The sequence below is a fragment of the Staurois parvus genome, unplaced genomic scaffold, assembly GCF_062004578.1.
Source record: "Staurois parvus isolate SC_StPar_1 unplaced genomic scaffold, SC_StPar_1.0 ptg000361l, whole genome shotgun sequence".
NCBI classification, from domain to species: domain Eukaryota; kingdom Metazoa; phylum Chordata; class Amphibia; order Anura; family Ranidae; genus Staurois; species Staurois parvus.
The window spans coordinates 2,993,397-3,011,193 of record NW_028318157.1 but is presented as its reverse complement, the minus strand read 5'-3'; the positions used below and the strand labels follow the sequence as shown (position 1 = coordinate 3,011,193).

Here is a 17,797-nt window from a genome sequence, read left to right as displayed (position 1 = left end):
CATAAAATTGCCTGTGGTCAGTAGAGGAGGAAAAGTGCCCCATCATTTGTATTATTGGGTGGAAAAGTGACTCATTATTGGTATCAGTGGGAGAAATATCACCTCATTAGTAACAGTGCAAGAAATGATGTATCAGTTGGATAAAAAGTGTTCCATTGTTGACATCAGTGGGAGGAACAGTGCCTCATTGTTGGTGTTGGTGGAAGGAAAAGTGCCCCATCACTGGTATCAGCAGGAGCAATAGTGCCCCATCGTTGGTATTAGTGGAAAGAATAGTACCCCATTGTTTGGTATTAGTGGGAGGAATAGTACCTCATTGTTGGCATAAGTGGGATAGTACCCACTAATAGAGCCCAATCATTGATATTAGTGGGAATAATAGTAGTAATATTAATTGGTATCTGTATCAGGAAGAATGCCCCACTGTTGGTGTCAGTGAGAGGCATAGCAAAGGGCTGTAGTTTGGAGACCACTGCTTTGAGCTAATAAAAAATGAACAGTGCAGGACCTGGATCCAGTGAGTGGATACATGAGTGCTCCTCTAGTAAGTCAGAAGCTGAAAAACTGGAAAACAGAGTTTCTCTGTTGGTGAGAGATTTTTTACTAAAAGGATGGGGCTACTAGAAAAAGGCATTATTATTCACAAGTGCCTAGCATAGCATTGGTTTTAGATAAAATAACAGTATAGTAACACCTTTACCTATTTATATAGTTATTATTCATTCAGACTTTAAAATTAAAATGTAGGAGCTCACCCTTAGAACTTCTCTGCAAATATATGCAATCCAGTCTTCCTTAAAGCAATTCCCCTTTGTCTTTTTCACCAAGTCTGTAACAGACCCTGCTCCACAGTACTCCATTACCAGCTGTAAGAGACAATACATTTTATCCAGCAGCAATACCCACAGATAAATATACCTACTCGGGTGACTTCATCATTGTAGTTTGTTTTATAAAGCTCACGGAAAACGCTTAGAAAGTTGGACTCTTCGTAAACATGAACTGTAGGTCTTGGTATTCCATTTAGGCAACATGACCTGAAACAAAGTTATTACTTCCAAATAGCACTATTGGTGTTTGACCTTTTACAAGAAGGCTGCACTCTTGAAAGTAGCTCAGCAAATTAGGAGAGAGGAAAAAAATAAACCTGTGCTTGTAGATATCGGTATTGTGCTGTGGTTATGGATTCCTATTTTATCAGTATTCTAGCTGGGTTTTCTTTGTTTCTTCAACTTGTTCAGTAACCAAAAAAAACTTTTTTCAAACTTTTTCAAGCAGGTTGTAAGTGATGCATGATGAATGAATGGGACTGATTTACTAAACCTGCAGAGTGAAAAATCTGGTGCAGATCTGTATAGAAACCAATCCGCTTCCAAGTTTTATTTTTGCCAAAAATTAATTGAACAAGCTAGAAGCAAAAGCTGATTGGCTACCATGCACAGCTGCACCTGATTTTGCACTCTCCGGTTTTAGTAAATCCATGCCAAAGTGTATTTCCACTTATATTTTCCATTAAAAATGTACAGTTCTTGTTTGAAGTTTCCATTTTAAAATATATCACCTTATACTTCTATATACTGTGAATCTTCTCACTCATCATATGTAACCACAACAAGTTATTTTCTTTTTTATATCATTAATCAATAGCATTTGTTGGAAAAAAAAGAATCACATACAATCCTAGCTAGCTATTACAAACCATAAAGAATTATAATGAATGATAATAAAGGTTATATAGTCAATAATACAGAGAAGTATATAATAGTACAATTACGGTTATACCTTAAAAACTATCATGTTTATATTGTAAAGTGCTGAGCAAACTGTTGGCACTATATAAATCCTATATAATAATAATAATGTTGTAGATGTGAAAGTCAAGGGATAAGTGAAGGGGAAAATAGAAAAGAAAGGGAGAAGCAGAGAGGAAGTCAGGAATCAGGACCAAGAGAGAGAACATCAATATGAGAAAGTAATTAGATCATCAATGTAACAACGATTTATCAAAGTCTCATGAGAGATATGGCTTAATCCAAGGAAACCAGATTTTCTCATAATTATGGGGTATATCTTGAAAAATGCAGCAAGTTTATTTCCACTTTTGCAGTCAAATTGAGAATACCCCAATATATTTTTGTGGGTTTTTTTCATATATATTTCTTAACTCTCTAGTTTCTTGGAGCAGGCCTTTGGGCAGACTGCAATCTATTCTGAACAATTTGAAAGCAAAAGTGGAGGGGAACAAAGTGGGGAAAGATAGTTTCCCTACAATGCAGAATACGAGCCCTGAGATCTTTACCCTTTGATACAACAGTGTTCAGATTAAAGCGGAGTTCCACTCACGCTGTCAAAAAAGAAAAGTTAGCAGCTGCAAAAACTGTAGCTTCTGACTTTTAAAAAACAGCCACTTACCTGTCCCTCGGTCCCGTGGTGTGTCCCCTGCAGCCCATTTCACTGTCCGTCCTGTATTCCTGGAGGCCGGAATCAGTGTGGGCACCCGGCTGTGACAGCTTGCGGCTTCACAGCCTGGTACCCACTGCGCATGCGCGAGTAGCGCTGCGCTTCATGAATGGTCCTATAGTCTTCTGGGACCTGTCACGTGTCCCAAAAGACTACAGGGAGGGAGGAGACCTTCCATTTCCGATCGCCTAGACCGGAAGTGGGAGCGGGTACCTGTCAAATTCGGGTACCCGCCCCCCCCTGCCCCCAAAGGTGCCAATCCTTAATGGGGAGCGGGGGAGCAGTTCTTAAAGCGGACCTTCCCCTTTTGGGTGGAGCTCCTCTTTAAGTTTACAACGAAGAATGAGATGTGGCAGCACAATATAGACAGGGTTATTTATGGTAAACATTAACTCCTCAGCAGGGGTGTCCCTGGGGTTGGTGTCACCCGGTACGATAACACTTGGTGACACCCCCTCCGACAGAATGGATCGGATCTGCGGATTAAGCATGATGGATCGGATTCCGATCCATTATGCTCCCCAATCCACAGATCCGATCCATCCTGCTGGGATCATCGGCTTTCTTTACAGCTTACCTTTTCGTGGAGCAGGTCCGGTGTCAACCCGTATAGGTTGCATGCCGACGATCCCCGCAGGATGGATAGGATCTGCGGATTGGGGAGCATAATGGATTGGACTCCAATTCATTATGCTCAATCCGCAGATCCGAACCATCCTGTGGGGATTGTCAGCTTGCTTTACAACTTACCTTTTCATGGAGCAGGTCCAGTTGACCACCCCCGCACTTGCCTAGGGATGCTACTGCTCCTCGGCCACCTCCTTAACGTATAACTGAAGGAAATCTTTTGTTAGTTTTAGATGGAGTGGAGAGGGATTACAACACCTGTCAGATTTGCATTGCTGTCAGTGTCCCCAATAGGGAGTTTCATCCTCTCTAATTTTCCTGGTGACTGCTTTCACCTAAAGTGAAATTCCACAATTTGAGTGGTACCCGAAATATGGCAAAAACCTTCCCAGCAGGACACTAATTTTCATGACCCTCCTGTACCAGGGATTTCCTTCAGTTTGGAGGGATTTCGTCACCTGTTGTGAATATGGGATAGAAAGTGAAGGGGAAACATTCCAATGGGACATAGATGACAATAACACAGGTGTTATAACCCTTCCCTATGTTATCCAAAATAAATAAGTTTGGCTACTTTAACATAACATTGCAGGAAACAAAACTTCAGCTTTGGCTTTTTCAAAAAGAAAAAGTAAAAATGTAAACAACGATTTTTAAATATTTTTAAGCTATGCTATGAGTGAGAACATGTAACAAATATAGTAGGTATTATCTTAAGTTAGCTGCAAAAGAGGTAATACCCTTTAAAGGCTCAGTCTACCCAGAACTGATTTTTTCAGTTTTGGAAGGTACTAGGAAATGACTATTTCTCAATAAAACTTTACCTAGTTTCCCTCAGGTGCTTTTATTTTTTCATACAGTGGCCCTATTTAGTATATAAATGTAATGGGGACATCAGATTACCAGATCCTTCATGGAGTAAGCTAATACATGTGGATCCACCAAGCAAATTCTATTATTTATTCCCTTTCAGTAATAAAGTTATGTAGGTGTTACAGTTTTCAGTTACCCAAAGTTGGTCATCCTGGCCTGCTAAGCCTTTCCTGACAAATGCTCCATAATATGTAGCAATGTTTCTGTGATGTGAGTACTTCTTCAGCATGTTTATTTCAAGTTTGATTTCTTCTTCTTCCTCCTAAAAAAAAAAAAAAAAAAAAAAAAAAAAAAAATCACATTGTTGTTGCATATGCCACTGTGCAGTTTTATTGGTTCTTAAGAAATCCCATCTGACAGTGTCTTGAAAATGTATTGGAGAGACATTTGCCCTTTGGGGGTTAACCATAATGATGGAGTCCCACTCCCCCACCAAAAAGTGGATGGGAAAACTCTAATGTCCCAGGTAGGGGCAGACTGACCATTTAGAAACTCGGGCACTGCCCGAGGGCCTGGGGTCATTAGGGGGCCCCATGAGATGCCCCTGGTACCTTTATCATAGGCTTTTTTTGAGTTTGAGCAAGGACACGGGCCCCAAGATCCCCTATTGCCCGGGGGCCCCATGAGTTGTCAGTCCGCCCCTGGTCCCTGGTGTCCTGGAACAATCCGGAACTTTGGAGGAAAGATTTTGCTGCTGAAGTATTAAAGACATAAAGAAAGCCAGGAGCAGACTCGGTCTACCAGGTTCCACCCATAGGTAAGCTATCACTTTTGGGTGAAATGATCCTCGAGTATTTGAAGCTTTCAATATAAGTTTTCTATTCCTATTAAATATATTCTATGTTTGTTTTAGATAACAAATAACAATAACTGTAACTGTATAGCTCTGCAAATGTTTATTTTCATTACATTCCACGGTTCCTGCTGATGGATTGGAAGAAATTATACAGGCTCACTTTTTGTTTCATATCTTTCTTTTTTTTTTTACCAATAAAGTAAGCAGAAAATGAATAGCTTGGGTACTATAATATAAAGTGAAATTAACATTTAAAATGCTATGTCACAGTTAATTTGTAAATGCCAAATTGTTAAAACGAAAAAGTCTGAAAGCAGTGACATTTCTGTCTTCCAACGGTATTAGATCCTGCTCATACTTGAGCGTTTGTGTTAAAGAAAATCTGGCAGAAAGAAAATGTGGTGCTGGTATAGCTGACCCTCATCTGGAAATGGCAGTTGCCTGGCTGTTCTAGTGACTCAATGTTTGCAATCAAAAACTTAGATTGAATTTTTAAATCAAGAAAGTTGAAGAAAAGTCAGACGTCCTTATCTGCATACTTGTTCTTTGGTCATTTATTTAAATTAGAGAAATGGTACAACATCTAGCAAACTAGCATTTTCAGAAAAGTGGCAATAGCAGCCTCCATGTTCATCTCAAGACACATTTCCTTTAACTGCCGTTTACTGCCTTTTTACACAAATTACACAATGAGATCTGTACTGTAATAGTCATTTACACTGTTTTTATCTGTGCATCCTGCCCAGGGCATTTTTCAAACTCTTGCAGCTTAAGGGCTTGTTCCCACTTGATTTCTTCTTAAAGATCCCTATAGTGTTTGACAGGTGTTTGGGGAGCATTTGAGGAGTGTTAAAAACGCTATCCAAACGCCCTATGTGCATTTATGAGGCGTTTCCTAGGCGTTTTCCAAGCATTACAACTGCATCACAAACGCCTATAAAGAAGTTAATGGTATTAACGCCCCACAAACACCTGCCTGTCATTTGAGAAGCATCACTATAGACTTGAATGGGAGGTGTTGAAAGGCTTCAACTCCTACTGACTCAACATGAGGCGTCGATTTTGCCGTGACGTGATGCTAACTCTTCAGTGTGAACAGCACTGTGTGCTGCCATGTGTATGATTTTGATAATTTTCAAACACTTGGAAAATGCCTGCTTACAAAGCTAGTGTGAACTTAGCCCTAGGGTTCATTTAGACTTGTGGTCAAGGTTCAGAAAAAACAGGAGATTGAGCCATAGTTTTACTGCTCCAACGGCACAATTTTTTAATAGCATTGTGGCTGGATGTAGTTGTATGCATGCCACAGTTGTGATACTTTGCTTCACAGTGTGGCAAAAATTATGCAAGACCACAACTACAAACCTAGTGTCTGTATTCCTAATCAAAACCCTTTTGGCTGTTGAAATAAAACACAGGCATGGAGGAGACAGAAATACCTCTTCCTGAATACCTGTCTAGCTGCTCCTATACACTATCTGAAAAGTTATCCAGCACAGATTGCTTTCCAGAGACTGCTACAAACATGTAAACGAGCCAGTGGTGCTATTGAATAGAATGACAGACCTTAACATGCATTGTGTGTGCTTTTTAACATGCAGCAATAATACATGTATTAATATGGGCCTTTTATATATAGTGAGTACTTAACACTCAAAACTCCTTAAAAGTAGCCATAGATCCTGTTGTACCATCAGCATTTTTTAAATGCAGTGGGGTTATAAGCAAGATCATAAGTTGGGCCCCCTCCCTAGAGAAAAATAAAATGAACTGATTCATCCTGGCAGGACACAAATTGAGCATGAGTTGTATTGGGCTGAATATTGGAAATGGCTTGAAGGGATGTGTAAAGAGAGTCTGAGATGACAGGCATACGGTGTTAAAGAATGAAGGAGTGTGGAATAAAGAGTACTCAGCACAGTGTGGAGGAATGTGGCACTATTGTAACTGCAAGGAGGAAAGGAAACTGGGGTCCCGGAGACCACAGCAACTTGGGCTTTTGGAGGAGCCTGGGGGCCAGCCTCCTTCCCACCGACTATAGATCTAGGACTAATGAGAGGATTATATCATTTCCCTGGGTACCTGGCTGGCCATGAATTATACCAGCTACCCTTTCCATGCAATTAGGGCTGGAAGGACTGTTTCTGGGACCCCTTGGCATACTGTACGTAGTGGGACTATTATCCTGGAGTGATGTGTTATGTGCAGGGGGTTACTTCCAGCATATGTTGGGTTAAGAAACTTTTTATTTTCTGTCACAGGTTTTCTAGCATCAACTATTGTTTGCTGTAATTAGGTTTAGGTGATAAGCTTTCATTTTGTGTAATCACCTCCAGAGTCCAGACTGCTAGGTTCCAGGAAGGAATCCATTGTTTCTTGTGTTTGATTGTTTTGTTTATGTAATGTAATTTTCCACTGGGACTTGTATTGTGGGCCATACCTGTCTTTGGGGAAAGTTTTGTGTACAAATGCTGTGCTGTTTGTTAATAAAGTCAGTCCTGTTTTACTCCAACATTTGTTCTGTCTGATACTTGGGGTACATTTGCTATCTACAGTCCTAACCTAATATACTGGTTCTGTCTGGTAATTATCGAGGTTTGGGCTGAAATTGCTATATTCTGGTTCTAGAATGGAGGAAGTTGTAGTTTGGCAGTCAGGGTGTCAGGCAGTCAATCACATAAGGCATTGTGATAATTCCACATCACCCACGTCCATGCTACAGACCTCCATTCATTCCATGCAGACAGGATGATGGAATTGCTAATTAGAAGTATTTTGGCCAGGCTTCTGGGGGGCCCAAAAAAGCTTAAGGTATGATAATAACATTAATGAACATTTTAGAAAGCTGTGAAGTTTTTTTTATCTGGAAAAGGTGAAGATCCTTCAATGCAGCATGGTAGAGGGTGAAAGGTAGAGCCTGGCGAGAGGAAAACACAAATGAGCTCCTTCTGAATTCGAAGTGAAAGTGCTGGACTGGGCTGTAGCATTTTATTGGTTGCTAGGATGCTGGTGGCTGGGAGGTGGTCAAGGACTGAAGGGGGGTACAGTAATGTGTACATTTCCATTCGATTTATGCCCATCTACTTTTATGAATCTATTTTAACTGGCTCATTTTAGTTAGCTCACATATTTAATTAGCTCATATTTAGCTCGTAAAATGTGATATCTTAATAAGTTCATAGCTGCTTCCATTTTTTTAAAGCTTCAATTGAGATCAGAGAAAGTTGCCAGTAGTAAGATAAGAAAAAATAGTTTTAAGTGAGAAACCTTGTTCCTATAAAGAGGAACTCTTGCAGCTGGCAGATAACAGGATATGAAGTATTGCTGCATAAGCAGTGAAAGGTAATCTAAGCCATTGCTTGTTTTAAGATCTCTATTCCATACCCGCCCTGTAAGATGATCCAGCAGCATTTCCTGACTGAAGTCCAGCTGACCCCGCAATGACTGGGAGCATCCGCAGTCAGCTGAAGCAACGGGAAATCCACTGTGTATCTAACCATAATATAGAAGGCATTGCTGCTAAGAACTCTGACATGTAAATCTCAAACTGAAAACACATGTCATCTCACTATTCTAACTAGTCCCTTGTAACGATGCAACATGGTGCCATTTTAGGCATAATCAGTACAAATCCCATTACATGGAAAGCAAGTGTAGGATCTGCAGGACAAGCTGTATAATACATCAGACTAATGCCTCAAGGGAGCCACTAATCTAGGCCTCTGTGACTAAAGTGTGACAAGTTTGATAACCTGTCCTTTCTCAGTCCTGAGTACCTGATGCCTGCATTGCTTATCATTGTTCTTGTCGGGAAGGCTGAAATTTTCTGTAAGCAGCAGGAAAAAAATGTTTAATATTCAGATTTCAAATACATTTTTTATATTTTCAACATTCACAGCTCTTACATAAATGTGTCAAAATCCTGCAGTGAGAGACGTGTAAATGTGTGCAACATCTACATGTGAAGTGCAGATAGCTATACAACTGATTGCTATGCTTCTACTCTACTCACCTCTCTATATTTTTAATGCGCTTATGGCAATCTTTAGTCTTTTAAGAACAGTGGTTCTCAACCTTTCTAATGCCGCGACCCCTTAATACAGTTCCTCATGTTGTGGTGACCCCCAACCATAAAATTATTTTTGTTGCTACTTCATAACTGTAATTTTGCAGTGGGAGGAGTAGTGCCACGTCACTGGTGTCAGTGGGAGGAATAGTGCCACATCATTGGTGTCAGTGGGAGGAATAGTGCCTCATCATTGGTGTCAGTGGGAGGAATAGTGCCACGTCATTGGTGTCAGTGGGAGGAGTAGTGCCTCATCATTGGTGTCAGTGGGAGGAATAGTGCCCCATCATTGGTGTCAGTGGGGGGAATAGTGCCCCATCATTGGTGTCAGTGGGGGGAATAGTGCCCCATCATTGGTGTCAGTGGGAGGAATAGTGTCCCATCACTGGTGTCAGTGGGAGGAAAAGTGCCCCATCATTGGTGTCAGTGGGAGGAATAGTGTCCCATCACTGGTGTCAGTGGGAGGAAAAGTGCCCCATCATTGGTGTCAGTGGGAGGAATAGTGCCCCATCACTGGTGTCAGTGGGAGGAATAGTGCCCCATCACTGGTGTCAGTGGGAGGAATAGTGCCCCATCATTGGTGTCAGTGGGGGGATTACGGCCCCATTATTGGTGTCAGTGGGAGGAATAGTGCCCCATCATTGGTGTCAGTGGGAGGAATAGTGCCCCATCATTGGTATCAGGGGGAGCAATAGTGCCCCAACATTGGTGTCAGTGGGAGGAATAGTGCCCCATCGTTGGTGTCAGTGGGAGGAATAGTGCCCCATCGTTGGTGTCAGTGGGAGGAATAGTGCCCCATCGTTGGTGTCAGTGGGAGGAATAGTGCCCCTTCGTTGGTGTCAGTGGGGGGAGGAATAGTGCCCCATCATTGGTAATAGTGACACCAATGATTGGGCACTATTCCTCCCACTGACACCAATGATGCTTACCTTGCTGACCCCTGCTCCAGCCTTGGCTCGCTCGCTCCCTCCCTCTCCCATGGTACAAACACTTACCGGTCAGATGGCTTCCTTCTCCGGCCGCTTTCCTCCTCTTCACTCGCTCGTGCTTCGCGGTGCCGCTCGGCTCCTCCTTTCCAAGCTCCACCTCCTCGCCGGTGATTGGCCGCCTGTGTGCCTCTCTTGAGCTACAGTTCCGGCGGCCAATCACCGACGAGGAAGGATTGATCCCGGGGGTGTGTCCAGATGACAGGGACGGCATGTCATCCCGCCCACACCTGCAGACGGATCAAGGAGCGGTGTCTCGGTTCCTAAGGCCATCGGAAATATGTGTTTTCCGATGGTCTTAGGCGACCCCTGGGAAAGTGTCGTTCGACCCCCAAAGGGGTCGCGACCCCCAGGTTGAGAACCGCTGTTTAAGAAGATTAACTCGATGTAAACAATGTTATCAATTCATGTTTTGGTGAAACTATAACCAAAAACTTTTGTTCTGCCTCTTCAATCTAATCACTGCAAGTGCGATCATCATAACTGATCCAGTTTGGCAAGTTAGCTGTAACTTCCCAGATCCCAATCTGTGTTTTCAGAAGTAAGCTGTCTTAGAAGTGTTTAACCCACAATGGTCAAGGGAACTATGAAACCCAGAGGGTCGTAAGTGCTGTTCACAGCATAAAAAACTCTTCATTTTGTGAAGGACTTGTCACATGTTAATACATGAAATGTGAATGTGTGTTGTTTGACATCCCAAAGCCATTTGACAGATAAGGGATAGATCTGTTCCTAGCTCAAATTCCTTTACACTAACAGCATGGTCATCACAAGGAAAGGCTTTCATAAACCTTATCACTGTTCAAGACAATGCTGTGAAGCCTGATGTTAGCAGTGGCCAGATTATCCTGAGTTCTGTTGAGATCAATTGCTTCTTCTTCTCTAGGCAGAGGTTTAAACTCATTGTCTGTGCAGAATTTCTTTCCACAATTTCACATCCATCAGATCTGAATTCTTTTTCAATTTCTTGAGCTGTTCTCAGCCAAGAATTGCTACAGGAGAAGGGCTGTTAGCAAAAACACATACTTACGTGGTGTGGTTATCTACAGGGGTGGACTGACCATTTGGAAACTCAGGCACTGCCCGAGGGCTCGGGGTCAGTAGGGGGCCCCATGAGATGCCCCTGGTACCTTTTTCATAGGATTTTTTGAGTTTGGGCAAGGACACAGGGGCCCCATGATCCCCTATTGCTCAGGGGCCCCATGATTTGTCAGTCCGCCCCTGGTTGTCTATGACTTTGTCACTGACATAATTGTTGCAATACCATTGGAACCTGAGGAAGTATCTGTTGTCTTCTCGAATAATGAAACAATAGAACATTTGCTGAATGTCAGCCATAACAGCAACTGGTTCTTGTTTGAAGTGGAGCAAAACTCCTAAAAAGTTGTTGTTCGGATTAGGTCCAGTGAAGTTGACATCGCTAAGGGAAAAATCTTCATATTGACCACTTGAGTCGAAGACCACTCTGATCTAATCTGGCTTGTACACTTTTCAAAGCATAGGAGGTACCAACGTTCCATTCTTTCATTGATAGGTGGTTCAGGCTCAGCATGACCTCTCACATATACCTGTTGTATAGAGTCAACAAAGCGTTTTTCATCTCAGGTTTTTTGTTAAGGGTGCATTGTTAAAAAGTAAACCATGCTTCTGCATGCTGAACATGAATTGGTAGTTTCTTTCTTGAGGCACAAAATGGTAGTGGTGCTACCCAGCTATCTGAATTGACCTGATAGAACTCATTACTGGTAGTTTTTAGGATCTCCCTGTCTTCCATGGTGACTGCCAGTTTTTTCTTTAGTTTTTACAACAAACACTGTGTTGCTGACAGTATCATCCCAAAAATGAAGGGCCTTATTATCACCTTGTGTGAAAAACTGTTGAATTTCTTTATTTCAAAGCCTTTTCTTGACATGGCAGTGATGTGTGCACTGTTCAAAACGGGTAATGTGACCGTTTGTTAGGATGCATGTCTTTAAAGAAGAAACTGTGGAAGACCTCCACAAGTTACCCAGACATTGCCTATGATGACCCAGCCTAGGTTGAAATGTAGAGCATATGGTGTGTCATGTGACCCATTGATTTGTTGGTGATCCTTTTGTACAACTTGGGATGTCTTGCAGGAGAATATCATCATTTCTGTCAAGAGCTGGTATGTGGTCAACTATGCCCCTCAATTGAGAGTGTAGAAAGGCAGCTGCAGGAGTAGGGATCTCCTCTCTGTTGGCTGGAATCTGGTTGCACTCAATGAGAGTGGGTAATGATATTTTGACACTGCCATTTATGGTAGCTACTAGAAGACCAGTGGCTCTTCTGCCTGAAATTTCTGTAATGCCAGCACAGGTGTTCAGGGTATATGGTAAGGCATCTTGTGTTATGTTTAACAGGTCAAACAGCTTTGATCTTGCAAGAGATTGGTTACTCTAATCATCTAGAATAGTATACTGTCTTACAGACTTTTTAAGTTGACCTTAGGGGTATATACAAACTAAGTATATTTTATTTATATAGTATATTTTATTTATATAGTAAATGGAGTATGAAGCTCTGTTTGGTCTGTGTCCTCCCTGCCAAGCTTTGCCTTGGGAGGATTGTCGTTGGGCAGAATGGGACTGTCTGAAAATGGATAGAGGGTTTGCATGTGATCATTACTGTTACATTCTTTGCACATAATAGTAGCCTTACAGTCTTTAGCATGATGTTCTGTGGACCTCATTTAAAGCAAACCCCACATTTCTTTAAAAACTTTTTGCGCTCTTGCAAGGGTTTCTTTCTGAAGCCGATACAATTCTTAAGTGGGTGTGATTTGTTATGTATAGGACATTGGTGATTTGGGTTCTTGATTTTCCTGTTCTGATCAGTGTTTTCAGGGACTGTTGTAGGTGCAAGCAGAATATCTGTCCTTTTCACAAACACTGGTTCTGTGTGGTGTCTATGTGAAATGTGTGAGCTTTCAGGCTTTGGCAAAGGTGGGCCAAGAGAGATGGACTCCCCGTATGAGAAGATAGGATCATTCTTAGTTTCTGCAATTTTTCTAATGAACTCACAGAAAAAGGAAAAGGAGGGAAGAAAACCTTATTTTCTTCCTTATACCATGATTCAAGCAAAGCCCATTTTTCTTGTATACCATCAGGTAACGTGAAGACTTTTGGGCTGACCCCATGACTGATAGCTAGGTAACAAGGGACAGGTTGGTGGGTATCAGCTTTGGTGAATTGAAGCTCCAAGATAAAATCACTGAGCTCGTAAAACTGTAGAATGTCTCCGCCAAATATTTTTGGGAAGGTTTGCAACCTTTTAAATAGAGTACCCTCATTGGCTTCAGGTCTGCAGGAGCTACACAAAGTCTGTCATTAAGACCTGTGTCAGGATTGACAAAGTAAACACCTTTGAGTATTTTGATACATTCAGCAGATTGAGGACCTAGCCACCTGATAAGCAGATCTAGTTCTTCTGTAGTTGTGAAATCTAGTTCACCGATTTGTGGCTTCGAAGGTGGATTTCCAGCCTCTGTAATCTTCAGGGTTGGCTTAAAATTCAGTGATATTTGTCTTGGAGAGCTCTTTGTGGAGCATGTATTTAGTGAACTGTGACATGTCTGAATATTCAGACTTTGAATGCACAGCTGCACGTGGAACAAAGTTTGTTACATTGACTGGTGTGCTGAAATTGTGTGACTTTGGGAGTTATGGTGGTGCAAAGACGTTCATACCTGATACTGGCTTAAAGTTGATTGCTGTGTTGATAGGAGGTAACTGACTAGCCCCATGGAAAGGTGTGTTGCCTATTGTCTGCATATGGATGTGTTGGCAGATTGTCTTGAGAAGAGGTATGCAAAGCATACTGATCTTGGATGAGGGATACAGCTGATGTGACTGGGAGCTGAAGTTTTTGGAGAACATGTGAGGAATATGATACATGAAAATCAACTGTGTGTCTGCTGCTGTTTCCTCCTTTTACTTGCAGCTTGCTCTAAAACCTTTAACCTTGCTATGGTTGTGGCGTACTATTGTGCTATCTTGTGCTTTTGTGTATCCAACGCTTCCATCTCTTTTCTCCTGCATGCAGCTTCTTCCATCTCTGCTTTCTTTTGGGCAGAGGCTGCCTGAATTATAGAAGCTTCAGCATTAGCACAGGCTTTAATAAGTTGTTGTCTGAGAGTGTAAGATTTTTATTGTAGTGACTTGGAGGATCTTGAGGAGTGTCTCTCAGATGCAGAATGATTCATGAAGTTGTGAGAAGCTCATCTCTGTTTGTCCTTGTTTGTAGTACTCTCTCTAGAATAGGCTAGTCAAATCCTTTTTTTAATAGGATTAATTCTTCCTTTTGAATCTTCAGTGGTGTTCTGCTTTAAGAAGTTAGTATAATAAAGGCAGTCTTTGATAATGCTAAAAGGTAGCAAGGTTTGGCTCTTTGCATGCTAAAACTCCATTGCCACCCACTACACATCCCAAAAAAGTAATTTCCAGCAGAAGTAACAGACTCTGCCTTCATAGGAGTAAGTGAATCATCATGGTTCCACTGCTAAAGTGCCAGCGTGCATATCTTCAGGGGACGCTAGAAGGCATACCAATGTCCCCTGAAGATGTGCATTCACATGAAACACGTTGGGACAAAAGATACAAGCTGACATCTTGCTGCCACTTACATGTTTGGAACTGGCGGCTCTCCTTGTAAGTGCACTGTTTCATTTGTCATGTCAATTGTTTTACTGGCATTTGTATAAAGCCTTTTGCTTTCTTATAAGAAATCTATACTTCTTAATAAATATACTACACTATATGGTATTCCCTGCTTGTTGCTCCATGTGGTGAGTACTTTTTTCCTCAGACACTATCAAGCAAACCTTCTAAATGTCCCCAGTGGTGAGCACTGATACTGCGGGGTGTCCCCATTGTGACAATGGAGCTGGTTGACCACGTGTGAAGGATCCTGTTGACACAAACGCGCATGTTGCTGCTTTCCTCAGACAGCTTTAATGTTGATGAATGCATTTTAGCTCTGTTGCTTACGTGTGGTGGTGAGGATTTCCATTGGCTTGTGGAAGATACTTTCTTTGCGGTGATATTTATGACATATTTTGTACTTTTTTCCATTGAACTTTATTTACACTGAATTTTTTTTATCATTTTTTTAATATTGTGGGTGCTGTTTGCACATTCTGAATGCTGCTTATAGTACATGTTGTATTGAACAAATACGGTTATGACTATATTTGATTAATGAAAGCACCCAGGATCCCTGGCACTATTTACATTCCAGCAGCACTGGAGATACTGTATGTCATGTCATGTCATGTCATGTAGCAGCGGTGTTGCTACCACTGCTAAATGATAGACTGCCAGCTGATTTTTGTTTACAATATCATTTGGAGGTTTGGGCATATTAACTGGACAAATATGGCCAGTTTTCCCAATAACTAAACTGCTCACAGGCTGGGTTTGGGTCAAACTCTTGTTCAACCCAAACCTGAAACTAATCCCAATTGAAGATGTTGACAAAGGGGGTAAAGTCAATGAAATGGTTGCTGACTCTAAGTCTGGCTGCTCTCCAAGAATGACAGCATTGATGCCAACTCTGTGATTACAAAATACATTACTATAAAAAGTACGTAAAACCAGATAAGAAGCAATCAATGGATCGTTTAATATTTTATTTGATTTTGTTAAGACGGCAGAGGTGGAGGCAATTTTGTTTTCTAACTGATAGTGGCCAGATTTTGTAAGGCCTATTTTCTAAGGACCTAGGGGTATGGAATTAGAACTTGGAATAAAGGGGTGTTTCTAATGCTGTACAAGGGCAGATGTCAGTCATGTGAGTGTGCCTGGTGTTTGGAGGCCAGACCATTAAAGAGACAAAATTGTTATGTTTATTAAAGACTGTGGCATTTCACATGCAGAAATGTATTACTGAGTATTACTAACCTACAAACAGTATTTGATGCTACAAATCATTTTCCAGTGGGTGCAGTTTATAATACAAATATGAAATTTGTGTATTGACTCCCATGGCCACTGTTACAGATATGTCCACTGCCCCTCTCTGTCAATCCTCCCATTAACAACATCATACAAAAACAATAACCACTCTGCCCTGAGCTACATCACCAACCTCATCTCAAAATATCACCCATACTGGACTCTGATCTCCTCCCAAGACCTTCCACTCTTTAGCTCCCTTGCCACCTCAACCCATGCTTGCCTCCCAAGATTTCTCCAGAGCCTCTCCTATCCTCTGGAACTCCCTGTCCCATTCTCTCTGGTTATCCCCTACTTTGTCCACCATTATGTGATGCCTGAAAATATTTTCTTCAGTCAAACCTATCACATTTCTACCTTTTAAAAAAAAAACAAAAAAAACAACAAACTTTAATTTTTATATTTTCCATCAACTCATCCCATAACATTTGTTAACTTTGTTTTTTTTTTACCCTTCCCTTCTAGATTGTAACCTTTCAAGAGCGTGGCCCATCTAATCCTCTTGCCTTGAATTGTTTTGGAGCTTTATCATTACATTTTGCAAACTGTAGGCAAAAATCTTGTATTTTTTTCCCCACAAAGTGCCACGCTTCACTCCTCCTATCCACTATTGCAAAAATCATACAAATCTAAAAAACAATATAACAACATGAGGATGTTGGAGATGAAGTCCAATGTCAATCTTCTTTATGCATAATTCAACTTCAAATTGTACTTCTTTATATTGCTATAACTCTATTAATGCTTCTGACCGATGTATACATTGGCAATCTGACTGTTTGGATTAGTGTGGTGTGCTTAGGCACCTTTCAAATTTGAGTGCACTACTGGAAGTTGATTTGAAGAAAATAAATCGTTTTTTAAAGAATAAAGCACTGTTTGATGGTTTCGCTTTCCATACATATGCTTGAGGAGGATTGCTGCATGGAGGAGGAGTATCATAAGAGAGTTGCTCAATTTAAGGAGAAGACCCGAATCCATCTATTTGGGGCATACCACTATGAGCCCTATATAAAGCACACAAGCATTAAATGACCTTACTTAACAGTTTGGTCATATACCTCAGGTGAGCGTACAGTTAGTGGAGGATATTCACAAATACATGATTATATGTGGCACAAAGAGGTTGCGGATTATTTTAAGAACCATCAATAGAGTCGCAGCAATATTAAGAAGTGCAATTTGAAGTGGAAGTTGGATTATGCACAAAGAAGATTGACATTGGACTTATCACCAACATCCTTATTTTGTTATATTTTTTTATTTGTATGATTTTTGCAATAGTGAATAGGGGGCGTGAAGTGCGGCACTTTACGGGTAAAGTTTTGGCTATATAATACACTGGGTATGAGAGTGTGATTGGTGTAGGCGATTCACTGCAGTTCTGGTTTTTATTCTTATTTTAATTTTTGTACATCGATCAAAAGGTTTTGGTATTAACATAAAAACCTTAGATACTACAACTAATAAAAATAATAATGGTAGAAGAAGAAATAATTATGAGCACATTTTACATACTGGGGGCACTGTTTATAAACTATTTTGTTTGTATGGTAGCTATACAGTGAAGGTAATTTCATGCAGCAAACTCTTAAAGCGTAACTAAACTATTTCATTCAAAATTAATTATTTTTAATCCTTGAGCTGCTAACATTAGTAAATAGATAGGAAGGTATATTATATTTGCTTGTTTAAACTTTTTCTAACATTTCTTCAATTTCTTCTGGCCTAGGCCACAATGGTGTCATACATCCCAGGAGACCTCATGGGCCTTTTTTCTTTTATCTGAATGAGGGGGGAGGGGCTTTTTCAGCCTAGCACACCCTCCTGCTTCAGATTTTGGGAAGTAGTAAGTTTTTTACTTTTAACCCAGTTAGGTTATAAGCATTTCAAGCTGTAACCTATCAGAAGCAAATAACTTATATTTGCAAAGTAGTCCCCACTAATACTCTTTAATATCACTATCTGAAATAAATCTGGTGCATAGTAAATATATTTACTTGGTCCTAAAGGA

General features: G+C 40.9%; 1 protein-coding gene across 1 annotated transcript in view; it reads right to left on the bottom strand.

The window, feature by feature from the left end:
* Window positions 1-17,797, bottom strand: part of NRK (Nik related kinase) — a 335,992-nt gene that overhangs the window by 238,025 nt on the left and 80,170 nt on the right. The window contains exons 4-5 of the mRNA XM_089684925.1: window positions 4,097-4,222; window positions 756-866 (exon numbers count right to left, since the gene is read on the bottom strand). Coding sequence (XP_089541051.1) covers window positions 756-866; window positions 4,097-4,222 — 237 coding nt within the window. The remainder of the gene's footprint in view (window positions 1-755; window positions 867-4,096; window positions 4,223-17,797) is intronic.